The sequence below is a fragment of the Ictalurus punctatus genome, chromosome 10 (assembly GCF_001660625.3).
Source record: "Ictalurus punctatus breed USDA103 chromosome 10, Coco_2.0, whole genome shotgun sequence".
NCBI classification, from domain to species: domain Eukaryota; kingdom Metazoa; phylum Chordata; class Actinopteri; order Siluriformes; family Ictaluridae; genus Ictalurus; species Ictalurus punctatus.
This window is the reverse complement of record NC_030425.2, coordinates 28,393,054-28,411,658: the sequence shown is the minus strand read 5'-3', so window position 1 is coordinate 28,411,658 and position 18,605 is coordinate 28,393,054. Positions and strand designations below refer to the sequence as shown.

The 18,605-nt window shown below is 43.3% G+C and overlaps 1 protein-coding gene across 2 annotated transcripts in view; it reads left to right on the top strand.

The window, feature by feature from the left end:
• usp10 (ubiquitin specific peptidase 10) overlaps window positions 1-18,605 on the top strand; it is a 34,748-nt gene that overhangs the window by 430 nt on the left and 15,713 nt on the right. Inside the window, exons 2-5 of one of the 2 annotated variants that reach the window (XM_017477537.3) lie at window positions 10,287-10,355; window positions 11,181-11,226; window positions 13,714-13,773; window positions 16,975-18,171. In XM_017477537.3, the coding sequence (XP_017333026.1) occupies window positions 10,287-10,355; window positions 11,181-11,226; window positions 13,714-13,773; window positions 16,975-18,171 (1,372 nt within the window). The remainder of the gene's footprint in view (window positions 1-10,286; window positions 10,356-11,180; window positions 11,227-13,713; window positions 13,774-16,974; window positions 18,172-18,605) is intronic. The other variant, XM_053683149.1, reaches the window with a different exon arrangement.

Sequence of the window (18,605 nt, the reverse complement as noted above, 5' to 3'; positions counted from 1 at the left end):
AAAGTTTTGCACGTCCGAAAAGCTTTAAAAAAATAATACGAGTCATTACTGTAAGGGGAACATTTTATAAACTCTGAGGTTACTGAGCTCGCGAGGGCGTGTGTGTGTGCGCGTGTGTGTGGCAGCAGGCCCGCTCATGCGCGTGAGCACATTTTATTAACGGTCGCTAGCGCAGATAAGCTAGCAAGCTAACCCTGGTTAGCTAACTCGAGTTTCTAATCATTGTGAATGTACGAGATGATCTGTAACGACGTGATTAAAGTTGGAAATGAGCGTTTTTAACCTTAGGAAGCGTTAAGATTTGTAACGGACTTGTTCAGATTTTAGCCGCTGTGTGACTAGCTAGCTAATGACTTGACACTGTTTCGGGCCTGTTGATTTAAGGGGGCGGGATTATTTCCCTTCTTTCCTTTTCATTCAAAGTTTAAAACTAAATAAAGAATTACATCGATATAAATGGGTCTCATTTTATGATACACATCTGTGTAAACTTTTTTTTTTTAAACGGAATTTATCCTGCGTGTTAGCTTCTTACTGACGCTAGTGCGCTAAACATGCTCTCCTGTTTCCTGAGGAAATTAGACAAGCTCTCTTTAGCAACTTTATTACTCAAAAATTAGGCCTTTAAAGTAGACTTTAATTATTTTCTTAAAAAAAAAAAAGTCCAGCATCACTTTTCGTGTCATGCGGTTGTTAAGAACGTAAACGTTTTTCTGTTAGTCACCACAAAAAGTATTTTACATGGTGCTTTTGCATAAATGCAGCATAATTCTCTGATTATTTTAATTATTTCTCAGTCTAGACGTAATTAACTTCATTTAAATTGTACCCCCCTCCCCTTTAAAAAAAAAAAAAAAAAGGACAAAAGTTTAGTTGATGTCAGGTGTAAAGCGTCTCTGAAGTCAGAACATTTTGTACCTGTTCGCCCGTATACTGTATCTAGTGGGGAACAAACCCCCAACAAAATTTGTTTTGTAGTTCACCACTTCTAGGAAAAACACTTCACATTTTTTGATGACTCATCCTGTGCTAGTCTTGTCTTCGTCCAATAGGCTCTCTAGAATGTGTCTTGCTCTAAAAGTTCTGACTTCAGAGACGCTTTAAACCTGACATCAAATAAACTTTTTTTTTTTTTTAGGGGGAGGGGGGTACAATTTAAATGAAGTTAATTAGGTCTAGACTGAGAGATAATTAAAATAATCAGAGAATTATGCTGCATTTATGCAAAAGAACCATGTAAATTACTTTTTGTGGTGACTGACAGAAAAACGTTTACGTTCTTAACAACCGCATGACACGAAAAGTACACGGTTGTTAGCAGTGAAGTTTGTTTTTCAGCACGCGTGCACACAATGGCGTGTCTTTTAACGTCCGTCGCTTAGCGACGTTTAAAAGTTTGCCGTCTCTTCATTTGGAAGAGTGCGGGGTTATGTAACTTTTTTCTTTCTTTCCAGAAGCATGTTTTACCAATTTGAGGCTCTCGCTACGTTAAACAGCCTTCTCCATCTCTGAGTCAGTGATATTAATTTATTTACTACTTAGATGCGTGTCCAATGTCTCTCCACCTCATTGGCGCCACCAAGAGTCGATCTTGTCTCGAACACGTCCGACGTAACGTCAAAAACACACGGCATGTCGTCAAAAACACACGGCATGTCGTCGTCTCTGTATTTAGCTGGCTCGCTAAGCTACCGTCGGGTTTGTGTAGATTGGACGGGGGAGGGGTATGACATGGTGTGGAACATCTCGAAATGCTGTTGGCCGTCAAGCACCTTAGCACGCCATCACGCCGACTCGCTGTTTCAAAAGGAAACGCGTCAACGCGCGGAATGAAATCTTGGCACTCGCTGGAAATTGGTCATGCGACAATTCATCACACGGATTAGAGGCGTGGCTTATTTGACAAGCCATAGGAATGACGACTATTAATCAGTAAAGCAGACAGCAAAGATGCTGTTTCTTTGAGTCAGTTTTGCTTCTAAGCACCTGATAAGAAACACAAACTGGGTCTTTAATGTGGTATTTTCACGTCTCTTGGGTTTACCGTTTAGCTCAGAGATGCCATTTAGGGCAATAAAGATTCCCTGCGATTCAACTTTGTGTAAACAGTAGCGTCTGCTCTGCCCCAGTGAGAGCCTGAAATGCTCGCAGGGTGTCGCATACCCCAGCTCTGTCGTGAGCTGGTTGAGGTTATGTATCTATTAATGGTTGCATGACGGTTTCAGTCGAACGTTTTTTTCCCCCTGCCAATGATGGAGCGACGCCAGAGTGTTTCCGCGTCTTATTAGAGGGAGCGATGGGTTCACCGTGGGGTCCTGGAGGGGGGGAAAAAAAAACCCACGATGAGCTTAGGAAAGGAAATGCGTCTGAGTGGTGTGCTAACAGCTAACAGCGCTGCAGTGTTGTAATGAGGAGTCGATGAGGCTGAAGGTTTAATTTGGTTCAATAAACTTTCACAAAGCCGCTTCACAGGAATCTGGGTGTAGATTGCGATTCCTGATGAACAAGCCAGAGGTGACTGGAGCGAGGAAAAACACGGTGAAGCAACAATTGCGTTTAAATCGAGATTTTCTCAGTTCTATGCAAATTAGGTATGTCTTTAAGGTCCAAAAGCCAAAGCGTTCCTCAGAACAATCATGTCGCACGTGGGATGTGATGTGCCTTCAGTTCCCCGCTCACAATTTGCAGTTAGTTCCAGTTTCCTATTTTTTATCGAGTCACATACGACCTCGTTAAAATTGTACAGGAACGAACGTGGCAGAGATCGTCGGTGCCTCTGTTGAGCGTACGTAGCTAGTGCAGTTTGCTTTGCTAGTCAAATCTGACAATGAAACTAGTACGAAGCTGAGGATGTAACATGTAAATCAAGCATTTCTTTAAACACAAGTGGTGTGTAAATCCTTTTTAAAAAATTGCTAGACAGGCCACGCCCACAAGTGACAATTGTAGCTGTTGCTGAAACGAGACGCGCTACATAAATGACGTGTCGCTGACGTGTAACTTTTTAAATGAAGTTGGGGAAATGCGTAACATTTTCTTTCTTATTTATTTATTTATTTATTTATTTATTTATTTTTAACATAGTCTGTACTTACAGTGCCCTACACTAATATTGGCACCCTTGGTAAATATGAGCAAAGAAAGCTGTGGTAAATTGTCTTTATTGTTTAACCTTTTGACGTTTTCTAAAAAAAAAATTCAAATACTCTTCTCTCGTAGAAAAACAATTGCAAACACAACACAGGTTTATCCAAAAAAAATAGTTTTGTTAAATATAGCTGTGCAACAATTTAACACCCTTTTAGTCTATTTTGTGCTACCTCCCTTTGCCAAGATAACAGCTCTGAGTTTTCTCCTATAATGCCTGATGAGGTTGGAGAATACATGGAAAGGGGTCTGAGATCGTTCCTCCATACAGAATCTCCTCTTCAGTTCACCCCACAGGTTTTCTATGGGGTTCAGGTCAGGGGACTGGGATGGCCATGGCAGGCCCTTATTTTGTGGTCAGTAAACCATTTTTGTGTTGATTTTGATGTACGTTTTGGATCATCGTCCTGCTGGAACAGGATATTTGATAAAGTCCATGAAGCCATGTATCCTAACAAAACATCCAGAACCTCTGGCAGAAAAACAGCCCCAAAACATTAAAGAGCCAAAACATTTGGAGACTTTCTGACCCCAAGACGCAACTAACTTCTGAAAGTCTCCAGCTGTGATCCTTGGAGATGTTTTGTCCACTCGAACCGTCCTCTTCACAGCGCGAATCCAGACTAGAGACGATCCAGACACGCGTCCAATTCCAGGTCCATTCATAACATCTCCAGTCGACTGGAACGTCTTAATCATTGCCCTGATGGTGGAAATGGGCGTTTTCAACGCTTGTGCTATTTTCTTATAGACACGTCCCATTTTGTGAAGCTCAACAACCTTTTGCCGCACGTCACAGCTACATTCCTCACTCTTACCCACTGTTATGAATGACTAAGGGAATTTGGCCTGTGTGTTACCTCATATTTATACCCCTGTGAAACAGGAAGTCATGCTTGAACAATTTCCTGTTCCTAGCCACCCAGGTGTACTAAAAAATGTACAACATCAATGGGAATATACAACAAATATACTCATTTTAATTCATGGGGTGCCAATAATTGTTGCACACCTATATTTAAAAAAAAGATTTACAATTTTTCACAGCTGCTCATATTTACCAAGGGTGCCAATATTAGTGGAGGGTGCCGTAGATAGCCTTTTTAAAAAAAAAATAAAAATAAATAAATAAAATAATTATATAAGCAGCCTAATGTTTTGCTATGAACAGGCTCTAAGCACATTTCTATAAGCAGAAACAATGTAATATCACCATTCTGGATTGGTATCGTTTTCTCCCGTTCAAACGTGCGCTTTCACCTATTACCACTTCCTGTTTGCCTCTCTTCCCACTCAGATCTTTTGTGCACTTTTCAGGCCACAAGCTTCAGGGTCTTTAAGAGTGCTTGAATCTGATTGGCTCCCAGCACTTTTTCATTCGCTGGTTTTGAAAACTTTGACCCCTTCCCCCCTACACACACTCACACATAATCTGCCCTGTCAGATTTAGGAATTCTCATTCACAAAGTCACTAAAGATCGCTCGAGTCTAAACGTAGCACGAGGGTTGCACGACGCATCGAGTATATTCAAGTGTTTAACACGACAACGAGCATGCAAAGGGTTATTAAAGTTTCTGCCTCGACTGGCAGTTTCCGGTCAGAATAAAGCCAGACTAGTATGGACACTGTTTTTTTAAATTGTAAATTGATCTTTTAGTAAAAAAAAAAACAAACAAACAAAAAAAAACATCGACACGTAGTGTCATTAATACCGAACGTCACAATACTAAAGGCGGTATTGATATCAGTCATAATTCTGGGCTTGTCACAGCCCCCAGTCGTTTCTGCTGATGCTCCGTCACCACGTCGGCGAAAGGAGGCGATTCCAAGCAACGTTTATTGCTGAAACATATCAGAACACGTACATGAGATTAAGCCCCGCCCACTCTGTCGGAAGGCGTTAGGGGGGTGTAGGGGCGAGGCCACCGCGTTCATGTTTTATCAGTTGTTGCCGTCTGATAATCCACTAACGGCTCTCCCTGTAGGCCTAGATAACCGTGTGTGTGTGTGTGTGTTCAACGATAGATCGCACAACTTTTGTGCGTCAACATTATATATATGGAAATATGTGAATTTCTTTATCAAATCAATCGGCGGTACAGTTATGCAAGTTTTTTATTTTTTTGGGGGGGGGTTCCTAAACTCTGGTTGGCCCGAACGGTGTGAACTTTGCCCCCGGCCACGTCTGCGTCGCTCACGGTGTCGTCACCTCAGCATGTCGAAATAATACAGATGGCCAATTTGTGTTAATCCTCTCTCCAAGCGAGCAGCGAGAGGGGAGCTTAGCGCGGTACGTGCGGCACGCCTGCAGAAAAGAAGCAAAGTGAAATTCTTTCTGTTGTGCGCCGTATTAGCGGCGTCGAGGCTGTCGGATTACAGCGTCACGCCGTTGTGCCGTTTTCAGCAGAGCTCCGTCTGCGTCAGCTGCATTCTCCTTTCTCTCGCTTTTCACACGTGTTGAATGCGAAGAGGCCGGGGGATTATTGTCACGTGTGCGGAGCCTGTTTCACGTTTCTCTTCCAACCTGCTGAAGCTGTTCAAATATATATATATGAGTGTGTGTGTGCGCGTATATATATATATACACGCGTGTTTAAGTGTATTTCCGAAAGAATTATTCCTGCCTTGCCCACGTTCAGAAAATTTTCACACCGAGTGAATAACTCCCAGCGCCCGCCTCTTGGTGTGCATTCTGCGCTCGGGAGATTTTAGACTTAACGCCGGTTAGTGCAATCAGGATTAAGTTAATTATAGCCCGCTGGATGAAAGCAGGTTAGCCGCAGAGGAGCGGGATCATCAGATTTAGACGGGCGAAGGTCGGAGAAGCTCGAGTTTAGCCGTCGGTTCGGTTAACGTGTAGACAGGACGCTGTATTTCAGGGAAAAACTTATTTCAGGAATTTTTTTTTTTTTTATTCGTTTATTTATTTACTTTTTTAAAAAAAAGCCGAAGTTTCCTGTGCCTCATTGAATAAAGTTTCAGGGATTAAAAGTTGATGTATTAAGCAAGCTTAGCGTGTAGGAGACGAGTGCGAGGAGAGCAGAGATGATTCGTGGTATGTAATGCGAGAAGAACGCGACGCGATTATTAAACAGCAGCCAGAAGAAAAAAAAAACCCCCCCAAAAAAACGAAAAGATTTTAACATCCATTGAGCGGCCAGTCCCAAAGCCGGACTTGTATTTTAGCTAGCGCTTCTGCTGCGTGTCGTGAATAAACTTATCCGGGAACCGCCTACTCTTACAGAAAAGTGTTTTCCTGTAGCCCCTCAGCACCGACACAACTTGTTACTCATTTCCTCACCACTGCCTGCTTCAAACACACTCTTTAACGTTTAACTCTTTAACCCCTCCCCCCCAGGGTCCGGTCCCTGGTCCTCCTGGTCTGTGGTTCGCCTCAACAAAACCGCTCTTGGCGCCGCATGCCGAGTAACGTGTTCCGTTTGATTTGTCGGGTTACTTCCTGTTCGTACTTTTGCGAAGCTGGGTAAAGAATCGTGATCATCGCTGTATAAAACCGGGTTTTCACAGGACCGGCGCACCAGTTTTTGCTTTATGAGGTTGGTTCCACGTTCGCAGACGTTTCTGGGCTCGTGGGTTCAAAAACACCGTTTTTCACCACTTTGATTGTCGGCACTACAGCAAGATAATGGGGAAATAACCCCAGCAAACAGATGAACCTGGGGCGAACCTGCGTGCCCAAACCTGCGTGACCTTTAACATCGCGTTCGTCGTTCTGGGACAGATCTCACCTTTGTGGGCGGGGCTTAGCGCCGCTCTACTCTCGCTGGCTAGCGAGATTTGGATCGACGGCTCGTGTGTCCGGTTGAGGAGGAGGACTTAAAAGGTCATCGTTCGTACATTCCCTAAACGTAATGTGGAATAAATGGTTTAACGGATAAGAGGAACAGGGTAATGTTTTGTCAGGGCTGGCAGAGTTAATAGAACAGCTGAGATACAGAGTGGGTAAAGAAGCACATCTGTAACTGCATGCTGGAGCACATTTGTTCCATTAAGCATCCAGTTTAACAGGATTGAGCAACATGGGCGCACACACACACACACACACACACACACGGTGTCTTTACAGGAATAACCTGTTCATTTTTACCAGCATAGAATACGTTAACGCAGAACTTCTCAACCCTTTGTAACTAAAGCCCTCCCAAGCTTCCCCTGTCATGTGGCGCACCCAAACCCCATCCCCCCCCCAATTGTAGGAGAGCAGGTATAATGATAAACAGAAGATGGATAGCTTTTTTTTTTTTTTTTTTTTTTTTTTTGCTTTAGTGTTGTTTTTACTTTTCTTTAATTACTTTTCATAACTTTTATGTTTTTTTTTTAAATTTTTTATAAAACTATATAACGGACAGGTGTGCAACACGAATGATCAGAAACGTTTCCGAGCACCGTGACTACTTTGAACAAGAGAACTAGGCTGTAATAACGTGGACTGTTTTACATGTAAAACATGTCGCGTTCCGTTCGTCTTGCGCTCTAAAATCATTCGCGTACGAGTGATGTAAACGCGGAGGAAGGGCGCGTCTCGTCGTCCGTGACGACGTTACGTCTCCGGCACTAAGGTTTGTCCTGAAAGTTGCTAGATTTGTTGTTGGGCACCTTTTTGGCCAAAAAAAAAAAAAGTGTCTCTAAGTTGGCGACGCTGGACTGCACTGACAGCTGGATAAAAGGCTAAGCTCCGCCTCTCCCCAGCAAAAAGAAAATACAGAGGTGGAGGGATCGCGGGGTTTTTCATTTATGCACATTCTATTTGAAAAGCAATAAAGTACCCAAATGACACCCTGTCTGTGTGTGTTCTTTTTTCTTTTTTTTCTTTCTTGAAAACAATTTGTGCCCCCCTCCCGCTCTCTCCGCCCCCCCGGGTTGAGAACCGCTGCATTAATGATTAGTAAATGTGTATTTTTATAAACACAGTTTGGAAAAAACACTTACCAACCGCAAAGTTTAGTATCTTAATTTTGAGCGAAAACGGCCTACAGCCGGGCGATACGACGATGCGATATTAACACCGGGATAAATTCACGGTTTTCTGCGATATCATTTTAAACAACTAGATTATAAAAGTAACTGTAACAATTACAAACTGCTAGTATGACACACACTAACACACACATATATATATATATATATATATATATATATATATATATATATATATATATATATATATATATATATATATATATATATATATATATTACCAGTGTGATGTTCAGTGATGAAGTAGAAATGCTTGTGTGTGTGGAGAGTGAGTGTGAGACTAACAGGAGGGTTTTTACAATTCAGTCAGTGTTAATACGAATGAATAACATTCAGCAAGTTAATAATCTTACTTTGATCTTCAGAACTGAGTTCATGTGTTCATGTTCATTAGAGTAATGTGTGTTCTGTTGATGAGACCAGTTACTGTCAAACAACGTGCTGAAATGGAGAGGATAAAGTTTTTATTTGCATTTCTTTCAGGATTGTGGAATTCATTATTATTCATTTATAAGAAGGTATAAAAGGCAGAACTATCGGTATCGGTTGATACCGCTCTGAATAATCGGGTATCGGTATCGGCTGAGAAATTTAGTATCGGTGCGTCTCTGGTATCAAGTATACTAGAAATACGCTAGCTACGCTAACAGTTCTGTTTTACATCAGGTTTAGCTAGCTAGCTGGCTAAAGGCTTTAATATGAACTACGGATGTGCACGTTATCCGACAGACTAAAATAAACAAACGCTTGATTTATATAATGCAAATGGTCTCCTGATGACGTACAAGCAAATCTTTGGACGTGACTCGAGTCGTTACTTCGATACACGCCGTGTTAAAAACCGGTTATAAATAATACTATCAGTCTACTATTCATTTTTTGGAATGTATAAATTAATAATTAATATTATGAATAATTTATTTTATATATTTTAAAGATATACACACATACACTAATATATATATATATATATATATATATATATATATATATATATATATATATATATATATATATATATATATATATTTGTGTATGTGTATATATATATATATATATATTTGTGTGTGTATATATATATATATTTGTGTATATATATATATATATATATATGTATATATATATATATATATATATATATATATATATATATAAAAAAATATATTTTCAACTAATCATTTAAATCTTGTAACGGTGTACTCGCACTGTAATCCAGCGCAGGTAGTGGTCGGATTAGACATGCTGGTGCTTTATGAGCAAACCCTGTTCAAAATGATTGATTTTTCACGTATCCGGATATATATTTCATCGCGTCCACCCCGACATACACCCAGCGTGTGTAGGATATAAAACAGTCGGTGTTTTACAGCGTGTCGTTTCTGTCCCGTTACCGTCTTTCTTGGTCCGGAGATGTGGAACACCGGAGACTCGAGCGGTTTAACGAGGGGAAGCTGGTGAAATCGCTGCACGTTGGTCTTCTGCAGTCTTTCACGTTCCTCGGAGCGAAGGCCGAGTCGCACGTCGCGGCCTCGTATCGCCGCGCCGATCCTTCATGACTCATCGCTTTCAGGCTCGTCCTTTCCCCCCCGAACTGATAAACGACTTTGACATCACCTTTCCCCTTTATTCCTCATTAAAAGCAAACACGGAGCGGTGAATCACTGCGTCAACACTTTCCTGTATTTAAGAGGCTTTCCTGTGTTTGCCTGCAAGGAAGTTCAGCTTTATAAACACATGATCGGTATTATGTAGTTATACAGTTCACATGCGTGTTGAGACAGGTTATTATTTTTGTTTCCCGAGCACTCGGTCATGATTTTACTGCCTCGACAGGGTAAACTAACCAACTGTCCTTAATTCACTCCACTGCATCATTAGGCTTTGGCGTAGGGCTGGGCGATATATCGATTATAATATCCGTCGTGATAAACGATTACGTGATACATTTTTCTGAAATATCGGTGGTATTGTGGTGTTTGTTTGTTTATTTGTTTGTTTATTTATTTATTTATTTATTTATTTATTTATTTATTACTATTTTTAATCATTTCAAATGAAACGGCACCGAACGGATGCCGTTGATTTGATGTAATGAAATTACATATAATAAATTATAAAGCTTTTCTGTTTGTTTCCACAGTACATCTTCGGGGAGTTCAGCCCGGACGAGTTCAAGCAGTTCTTTGTGACGCCTCGCTGTTTTGTTGAGGTAAAAAAAAAAAAAAGAAGAAGAGAAGATTTTGTTTATTAGATCCATCTCCATGATACTTTAAGATTATTAGTGACATCAGAGTCGACTGTTATCCCTCGGCTGTAAAATGGCGGCCCCGTGCGTCCTGCGTTCTAAATGTACGTCTCGGCTAACTAGAAAAACGTATTTAACGCTGAGCTAAGTGAAGAATTCCTTAGCGCTGGGTGTGGCTTCGTAATTTAACGCACCGTGTCCTCCCGAGGCAGAGCATAATCTCCATCAAGACGTGCTGAGACAAAAATGAAATGGACAAGAGTACTTAAACAGGACTTTCGAGATGACGTATAGGTATCCGTCTAAGTTAATTCTCGTTCACGCGATTATCCAATCAACCAATCATACGGCAGCTTGGAAACCCATTGAGATTTAGTTCACGGTCACATCAGAACGGCGGAGCTCTCGACCTGATCGGCGCCGTATCGGCAGGATTTAAAACGCTAGCGTGCGCTGCTGCCGTCACGTGATTGGATAATTGTGCGAATGAGCAGGTGTTCCTATTATTATAGTGGGTGTATACTCTGCAATATAAGGGCAATCGTTGCATTTGAGTACGGCGTTTTTCCTCTTAGTTAAAAAAAAAAAAAAGGATAAATAAACGTACAAGAAAGCGTGCGAGTGTCCGCGCTCGCTTCGCCGTATCATTGTCGGCCATTTTGTTGCTGCGTAAATTAAGACATTGAAACTCCTCCTTCTTTGGTGTCCGTGTTGTTGTAAATGAGTATTTGATGCATTTATATCCACGCACAACCAGTATGATTTTTCTCTTTGTTTCTAAACACACAGCTTCCCCCCTTCAATGAGAGAGCCTCCTGCGTCAGTCACAACTCAGGTAAGATCACTCGGGTCATTCACACCGCGTTCAGAACGCGTCCCCGTTACTCGGCCCGTCACGATAATCACGTTATCGACTTATCGTGCGATATACGGACGTGACCTGGATCGTTTTTGCTGACCTCGATGTTGCTCGTCGCGTTTACACGCGTGTTTGTTTGCGTAAGAACGAACGTCAGCAGCGCTGCGTCCGATCGAGGGCTGTCGGAGTGAACCATTCGAATATCCGTCGAAGTTAAGATTAAAACGCCCATTCGAATGAAAAAAACTGCGTGCGTTCGAGTTTAAGATGCGTAACTAGCGGCGCTAGCACCGATTTTGAACTTGAAAACAATGTTGATGTTATCAACGCACTGAATGTTTTTAGCGTCGATACGGTTGTAGCGTTTCGAATAATCCGGTCGTAGTCATTAATGCCGGGGATCGAGCCGCTTGAGCTGCATGAGCCGAAGCTGAATGATCGGCGCTTTGCTAGCGGGTTAACGAACTCGCCCAAACGCATCCGATACACATACGAGATTAATCAGACGTTTACACACAACATAAACCTACAGTTTCAATCAAAATGATTCAATCCCCACTGCAAATCAGGTTCAATGTCAAATTTTACAGACTTTCAGCGGTTTGCGATGAACACATCAACAAAAGCAAGTGAAATCGTTCAACACCACGAACACTTCAAGTGGTTTCAACAAATTCAACTGAAAATGCAACGTATAACGATTTCTCCAGTCTCAAAATGATTCACCCCCTGCATGGAGAGCATCTTTAGTACTTAGAGCTCCTTTCGCTGTTATGGCCTGCTGCAAACGAGATGCAGATCTTCTGTCAGCGTTCCTGAGGAATCTTCTCCCGTTCCTCATGAGGAACGTCCTCCAGGTCAGTAATATTCTTGGGTTTGCGTGCTGCGACCGCCTTCTTCACATCCCACCAGAGATTTTCCATGGGGTTCAAGTCAGGTGACTGTGACGGCCCTGTAGAATCTTCCAGAACTTCTCCTGCAACCAAGCCTTGGTGGAATTTGAGGTATGTTTTGGATCATCGTCCTGTCGGAAAGTCCGATGATGCACAAGCTTCAGCTTCCGCACAGACGGGGTGAAGTTTTCTCCTAGGATTTCCTGATACTTCAATGAATCCGTCTCGGCTTCCACACGCTGCAGGTTTCCAGTGCCGGAGGACGCAAAGCAGCCGCAGAGCATCACCGAGCCACCACCATGCTCGACTGTGGACAGAGTGTTCTTTCTTCATTCTTCTTCCTCCAGACGTACCGCTGATCCATCGTGCAGAAAAGTTCCAGTGTTGTTTCATCGCTCCACAGAACAGAATCCCAAAACTTCTGTGGATTATTGATATGATTTTGAGCGACTTTTCTTGTGCTTTTGGGTCAGTAGCGGTGAACGTCTCGGAGTTCTGGCATGGAAACCTTCTGCGTTTAGTACGCTCCTTACTGTGCTCACTGAAACCTCAGCGCCTGTTACACCAGGTCTCGCTGCAGGTCTTTTACAGTCACTCGAGGGTTTTTCACAACCTGCCTTCTCAGACGTCTGCCTGCAGCCGTCGATATCTTCCTTTTCCTGCTCCGTCCAGGTATTTCATACGTGTTCTACCCCTAGCCAGTTCAGGTATTTCATGTGTTCCAGCTCAAGCGCACCTGCTGCAACTAACGAAGCCCTTGATTAGCTTGAGACGACACCTGTTCTGCATATTCGTGCTGTTGTGAGGGATTCCATTCAGGGGGGTGAATACTTTTGAGACCGGAGAAATCATAATAAGTCGCATTTCCAGTTGAATTTGTTGAAACCGTTTGAAGCGTCCGTCGTGTCGAACTATCTCACTTGCTTTTGTTTGACGTGTTCATCGCAAACAGCTGGAAGCCTGTACGTTTTCACAATAAACCTGATTTGCACTGGGGGATGAATCGCGTCGACTGCAACTAACTTTACAACTCGCTTCTGCACTAAACGGCACGAACGCACACGTGAGCTTGATCTTAAGTAAGGCGTTCTTTCCGTAACAACGCTGTAAAACACACGTAGTGAATAACTACAGCACGAAGAACTAAAGCACAGTGTTGTATCATGATGTCGGTTAAAAGTCCATCCCTCTCAGTGGAATAAAAAGGTCTTAAAACGACAATTATATTGTTTATCGCAGTTATTTCTGGAAGGTCACATCGTCTAACGTAAGTAGTTTATTGTGACGGGCCTAGTCCTGAAAAACATGATGGAAAATAATAATAATAATAATAATAATAATAATAATAATAATAATAAGTATCCATGCTGCTTCTTCGTCTTGTTCCACAACCTCCAGCGTTTTGTGAGAAGTCCGTTCTTCATACCTGGACTGTAATCGATAAGAATAAACGTTCATGTTTTTTGTTCATGTGTGATTTTGAACCTGTTCCTGCACCACAAAATAAAAAACAAATCAATAAAATCGAGCAGTACTGATATATTGACCCTGATTTGTATTAATTATTCAGGAGGTTACTGCACTGTTGATGTGCCGTACATTACGGAATCAATGAGACGGCAGGTCTGCGGTGAGTTCTGGGCTCCACGCACGTCGCCTTTTTGTTCTTCTTGTGTTTCGCTGCAGAACCTCGATTTCTAAAACACGCACAGACACACAGCTTTCTCAACTCTCCAACCCTTCCCTGTCATTTCTGCCTGCTGGATAATCTGTGAAGCTTTGCATGCTTTTAAAAAAGAAAAGATAATAATAATAATAATAATAATAATAATAATAATAAAGCACCGGCGGGTTTCTCTCTGGCCTGAGAACTCTGCTTCAGATGATTAATTCTTTTTTTTTTTTTTTTTTTCCTTCAAAAAACAAAACAAAAACAACAACCGATAATTACTCTTGGCCCTGTTCCCTCACTAATAACCCGGTTTGGACGAGAGCTGCATAACGGCGGTGTTCGAGAGACGAGATCTCTCCTGTCCTGCTTATCTCTTAATGACTGTCCTTCGCTGCTGCCCTGGAATGAACCCTTTCAAATAAATACTAACAGACAACATGGCAAATCACGGACTCGACTGAAAGCTCTTCGCGATTTTAATGACTCTAATTGTTTTTATTAATTTTTTTTCCCCCTTCTTCTCCCCCTGACTGCTTTTGGTGGCTTGCTGTTTTGTTGGTTATTGGTATAGTATTAAATGTCGCGTTTTGAGAATTATTAACGCCGTTCTTGTTTCATTTCCAACTGTCTTCACTTACTGCTTCGGATTTCCACAGCGCAGCTCAACAGCCAGCTTTCAGTCTTATCTTGGGGTCGATGGGGCATTAATAAGAATGATGATGATGATGATGATGATGATAAGAAGAATGGTATAAATGTGTTTTACTATACAGTGCCCTCTGCTCATATTGGCACCCTTGGTAAATATGGGCAAGGAACGCTGTGAAGAATTGTCTTGGATGCCAAGCAAATGCAAACACAGCACAGGTTTATCAATTAAAATAATGTTTAAGTATAGGTGTGCAACGATTACCGGCACCTCTGTGAATTCTTAGGAGAGAAATGTATTCGAAGTATATTCTCATCAATGTATTCAATTTTTTTTTAGCACACCTGGGTGGCTAGGAACAGGAAATTGTTCAAGCATGACTTCCTGTTTCACAGGGGTATAAATATGAGGTAACACACAGGCCAAATTCCCTTAGTCATTCATAACAGTGGGTAAGAACGAGGAATGTAGCTGTGACGTGCGGCAAAAGGTTGTTGAGCTTCACACAATGGGGCGTGTCTATAAGAAAATAGCACAAGCATTGAAAACGCCCATTTCCACCATCAGGGCAATGATTAAGAAGTTCCAGTCGACTGGAAATGTTCTGAATCGACCTGGAATTGGACGTGTGTCTGTATCGTCTCAACGCACTGTGAAGTAGACGGTTCGAGTGGATAAAACATCTCCAAGGATCACAGCTGGAGAACTGCAGAAGTTAGTTGTGTCTTGGGGTCAGAAAGTCTCCAAAACTACAATCTGAAGTCACCGACATCACCACAAGCTGTTTGGAAGGGTTTCAAGAAAAAAGCCTCTACTCTCATCCAAAAACAAACTCGAGCGTCTTCAGTGTGCCGACACTACTGGAACTTCAAATGGGATCGGGTTCTACGGTCAGATGAAACCAGAATAGAGCTTTTTGGTAATAAACACAGAGGTGGTTTTGGAGCACACAGAGAGGTAGCCATGTGGAAAAGTCCCTCATGCCCACGGTTAAATATGGAGGTGGATCTTTAATGTTTTGGGGCTGTTTTTCTGCCAGAGGACCTGGACGTTTTGTTAGTATACATGGCATCATGGACTCCATCAAATATCAACAGATATTAAATGAAAACCTGACTGCCTCTGCCAGAAAGATTCAAATGGGTCGTGGTCGGATCTTCCAGCAGGTCGATGATCCAAAACATCATCAAAATCAAAACAGAAATGGTTTAATGACCACAAAATCAAGGTCCTGCCCTGACCATCCCAGTCCCCTGACCTGAACCCCATAGAAAACCTGTGGGGTGAACTGAAGAGGAGAGTCCACCAGCGTGGACCTCGAAATGTGAAGGATCTGGAGAGGTTCTGTCTGGAGGAACGCTCTCAGATCCCTCGCCATGTATTCTCCAACCTCATCAGGCGTTATAGGAGACTCAGAGCTGTTATCTCGGCAAAGCGAGGTAGCACAAAGTACTGACTAAAAGGGTGCCATTAATTGTTGCACACACATATTTAACAAAGCTATTTTTTAAAAAAATTGGACAATGTGGTTTGTTTGATATCCATAAGAGAATTTTTTTTTGTTTTTTTTTTTTTTAAACAAAATATCAAAAGTTTAAACAATAAAGACAGATTTTTACAGGTTTCTTTGCTCAAATTTACCAAGGGTGCCAATATTAGTGGAGAGCACTGTACATTGTGCACAGGGTATCTGTCGGTCATTAAAAAAAATTTTAATCACAAATATCCAAAAACACCACAACTATTTCCGATTTTAAAAACGGCTCCTTGTACAATACATCAGTCTAGAGTTGTATTTAATGTAACCTGAAACGCGTTAGTTCCTGTTTTCACTTGTTATAGCAGTCGCTCTTCTTCTCTGGGTCTTAATAAGACCAAAATAAGCGCAGCTCGTCGCGTTACTGAGAAAAACTTCCCGTCGCGAAGATGTCCGAAAATCCCAGTTACAAAGCGCCGTCACTGGAGACTCGTCCTGCAAACGTTAAACATCTCTACAGATCGACGGTTAGACGTTTCTCAATAACCGCGTCCGCCCTACGAGTCCCTGCGGATGAGCCGTTACTACGGAAACGATAACGTATTCGCTATTAACTCTCGACCAATCAGAATCCAGAATTAAACCCTGCTTTGGTGCGAATATATATATATTTTTTTCCCTCATTCAACTGAAAGTTCTTTCGTAGTCTGATGCGTCGTATCTTTATAACGTGTAAATATGTATAGGTGAATAGACGGGCATCGTCGAATGCAATAGCTCGCCGTAAATTGGCGTTCGAATGAAGTTAATGCAAGATGAGACACTCTTTCGCTTGAAGCCTTTATAATTTCTGGACGTGGCGTTCAGAAGGTCTGGAGAAAACCTCCGGTTGAATGGGGATACCCTGTGTACGTGGTTAGCAAGGCTAAGGGGCGAGATGGTTTTTGCTACGGTGTTAATCAGGAATTAGTTTATATTTGAAATGCGCCCGTGTGTGAACCGTGGTGTGCTAACGTGACCGTGTCGTCTGCAGGAGAGGACTACCAACACATCGAGTTCGGCGTGGATGAGGTGATGAGTTCGGAGCCTGTGGTGGTGAAAGACTCCTTGTACAAAGTGTCCAGCACTCTGAACCCTCAGGCTCCCGAGTTCATCCTGGGCTGCCAGCCGGCTCAGAAACCTCTTCCCACGGCCGCCCCGGTCTCCTGCGTCTCGCCCGGGGCCGATTTTAACTCTGTGGACTGCGCCGACTCCGAGCCCTCGGCCCTGGACGGCCAGCAGGCCTGCTCCGACGTGGACGGCGTCTCCGGCGGCCTGGGCCAGCGAGAGCGCAAGAAAAAGAAAAAACGACCTCCGGGATACTACAACTACCTGGAGGGCTGTGAGAGCGGCGGCGCGGCGGCGGACGGCGTGACCGGCACGGGGCTGGTGAACGGACACGGCCTCGGCACTCCGGCCCTGGGATCCGAGGACACTGGCACCGATCTGATCCCTTCCACACATTCTTCCACATCATCCACAGTTCCGCCTGGCCCTCCTACCAATCAGAGGACTTGTGACAGCCCTGATGAATCCTCTGTGGACTTGGCGAGCGGAACCGCCTCTTTGTTGGACGGTAATGCTGCGGCTTCCTCGTCCTCCTCTTCCTCCTCCTCTTCCTCTTCTTCTTCTTCCTCCTCCTCTTCCTCTTCCTCCCAGAGTGGTGGCCATGCTGAAGGGGCCAGGACTGCAGAGCAGCACTCAGAACCCCCCGCTCTAGAGAGCCCTGAACTGCAGGGCAGTGACGGGAACGTCCCTTGCCCGACCTCCTCACCTTCTCCCCCGCCTTCTGCTGCTGTGCTCACCGCAGATCTTGCTACTACTGACGAGGACGGGCGCCAGGCTAACGGGACGCCGGAGCAGTCGCCTGCCACCAGACTCGACAATTCCGATCCTCAGGCAAGCGCTGCTCCGGTCCCGTCTCCCACGGACTCAGGGGTCCAAGCACCTTCGCTTTCTCCTCTCTCTCCTGCCACGGCACCTGTCCCCAACACCCCCAAATCCTGGGCTAGTCTCTTCCACAACTCCAAGCCTTTGCCTGGAGGCCCTCAGGCGTACGTCGAGGTGAAGGCCGCAGCTGTCGCAGTGCCTGCGACTCCCACTGCTGCCGCCGAGCAGCCCGAGAAACCGTGCGACGTCCAGGAGGGCCCAGTTCCCGTCTCTGAAGACCCCATGGCACCGAAACTGGCAGGTACTGTATCTATAACGAAGCAGGGTGTAATCAAGAATTTCGAGATGGGGGGGGGGGGATGAAACTAACCTTTAAAAAAAAAAAAAAAATTAGAAAAGAAAATTGAAACATCCAGCATTCATTTTAGTTAGCTCGGCTTACTCTGCCTTTCTTTATAACTCTCTTTAACTTAAGCATAGGACTAATACGGCACACACACACACGTGCGGTAACATTTGTGCTGCCTCTGAGCGCTCCTATTGGTCAGTTAGTGATTAAATTCATGTCATATAGAAACACAAATATTGCTGAAAGGTATCGATGCTAAAAGGTAATGACTTAACCGCTGCACTGACTTTCTTTTTAACCATCCAGGTTCCTGCAGGTATGTGTTTTAATCCTAAATGTGTTTAAGCCACTGAAGGTGGCCGTAACAGCGTACCGATAACAGCATA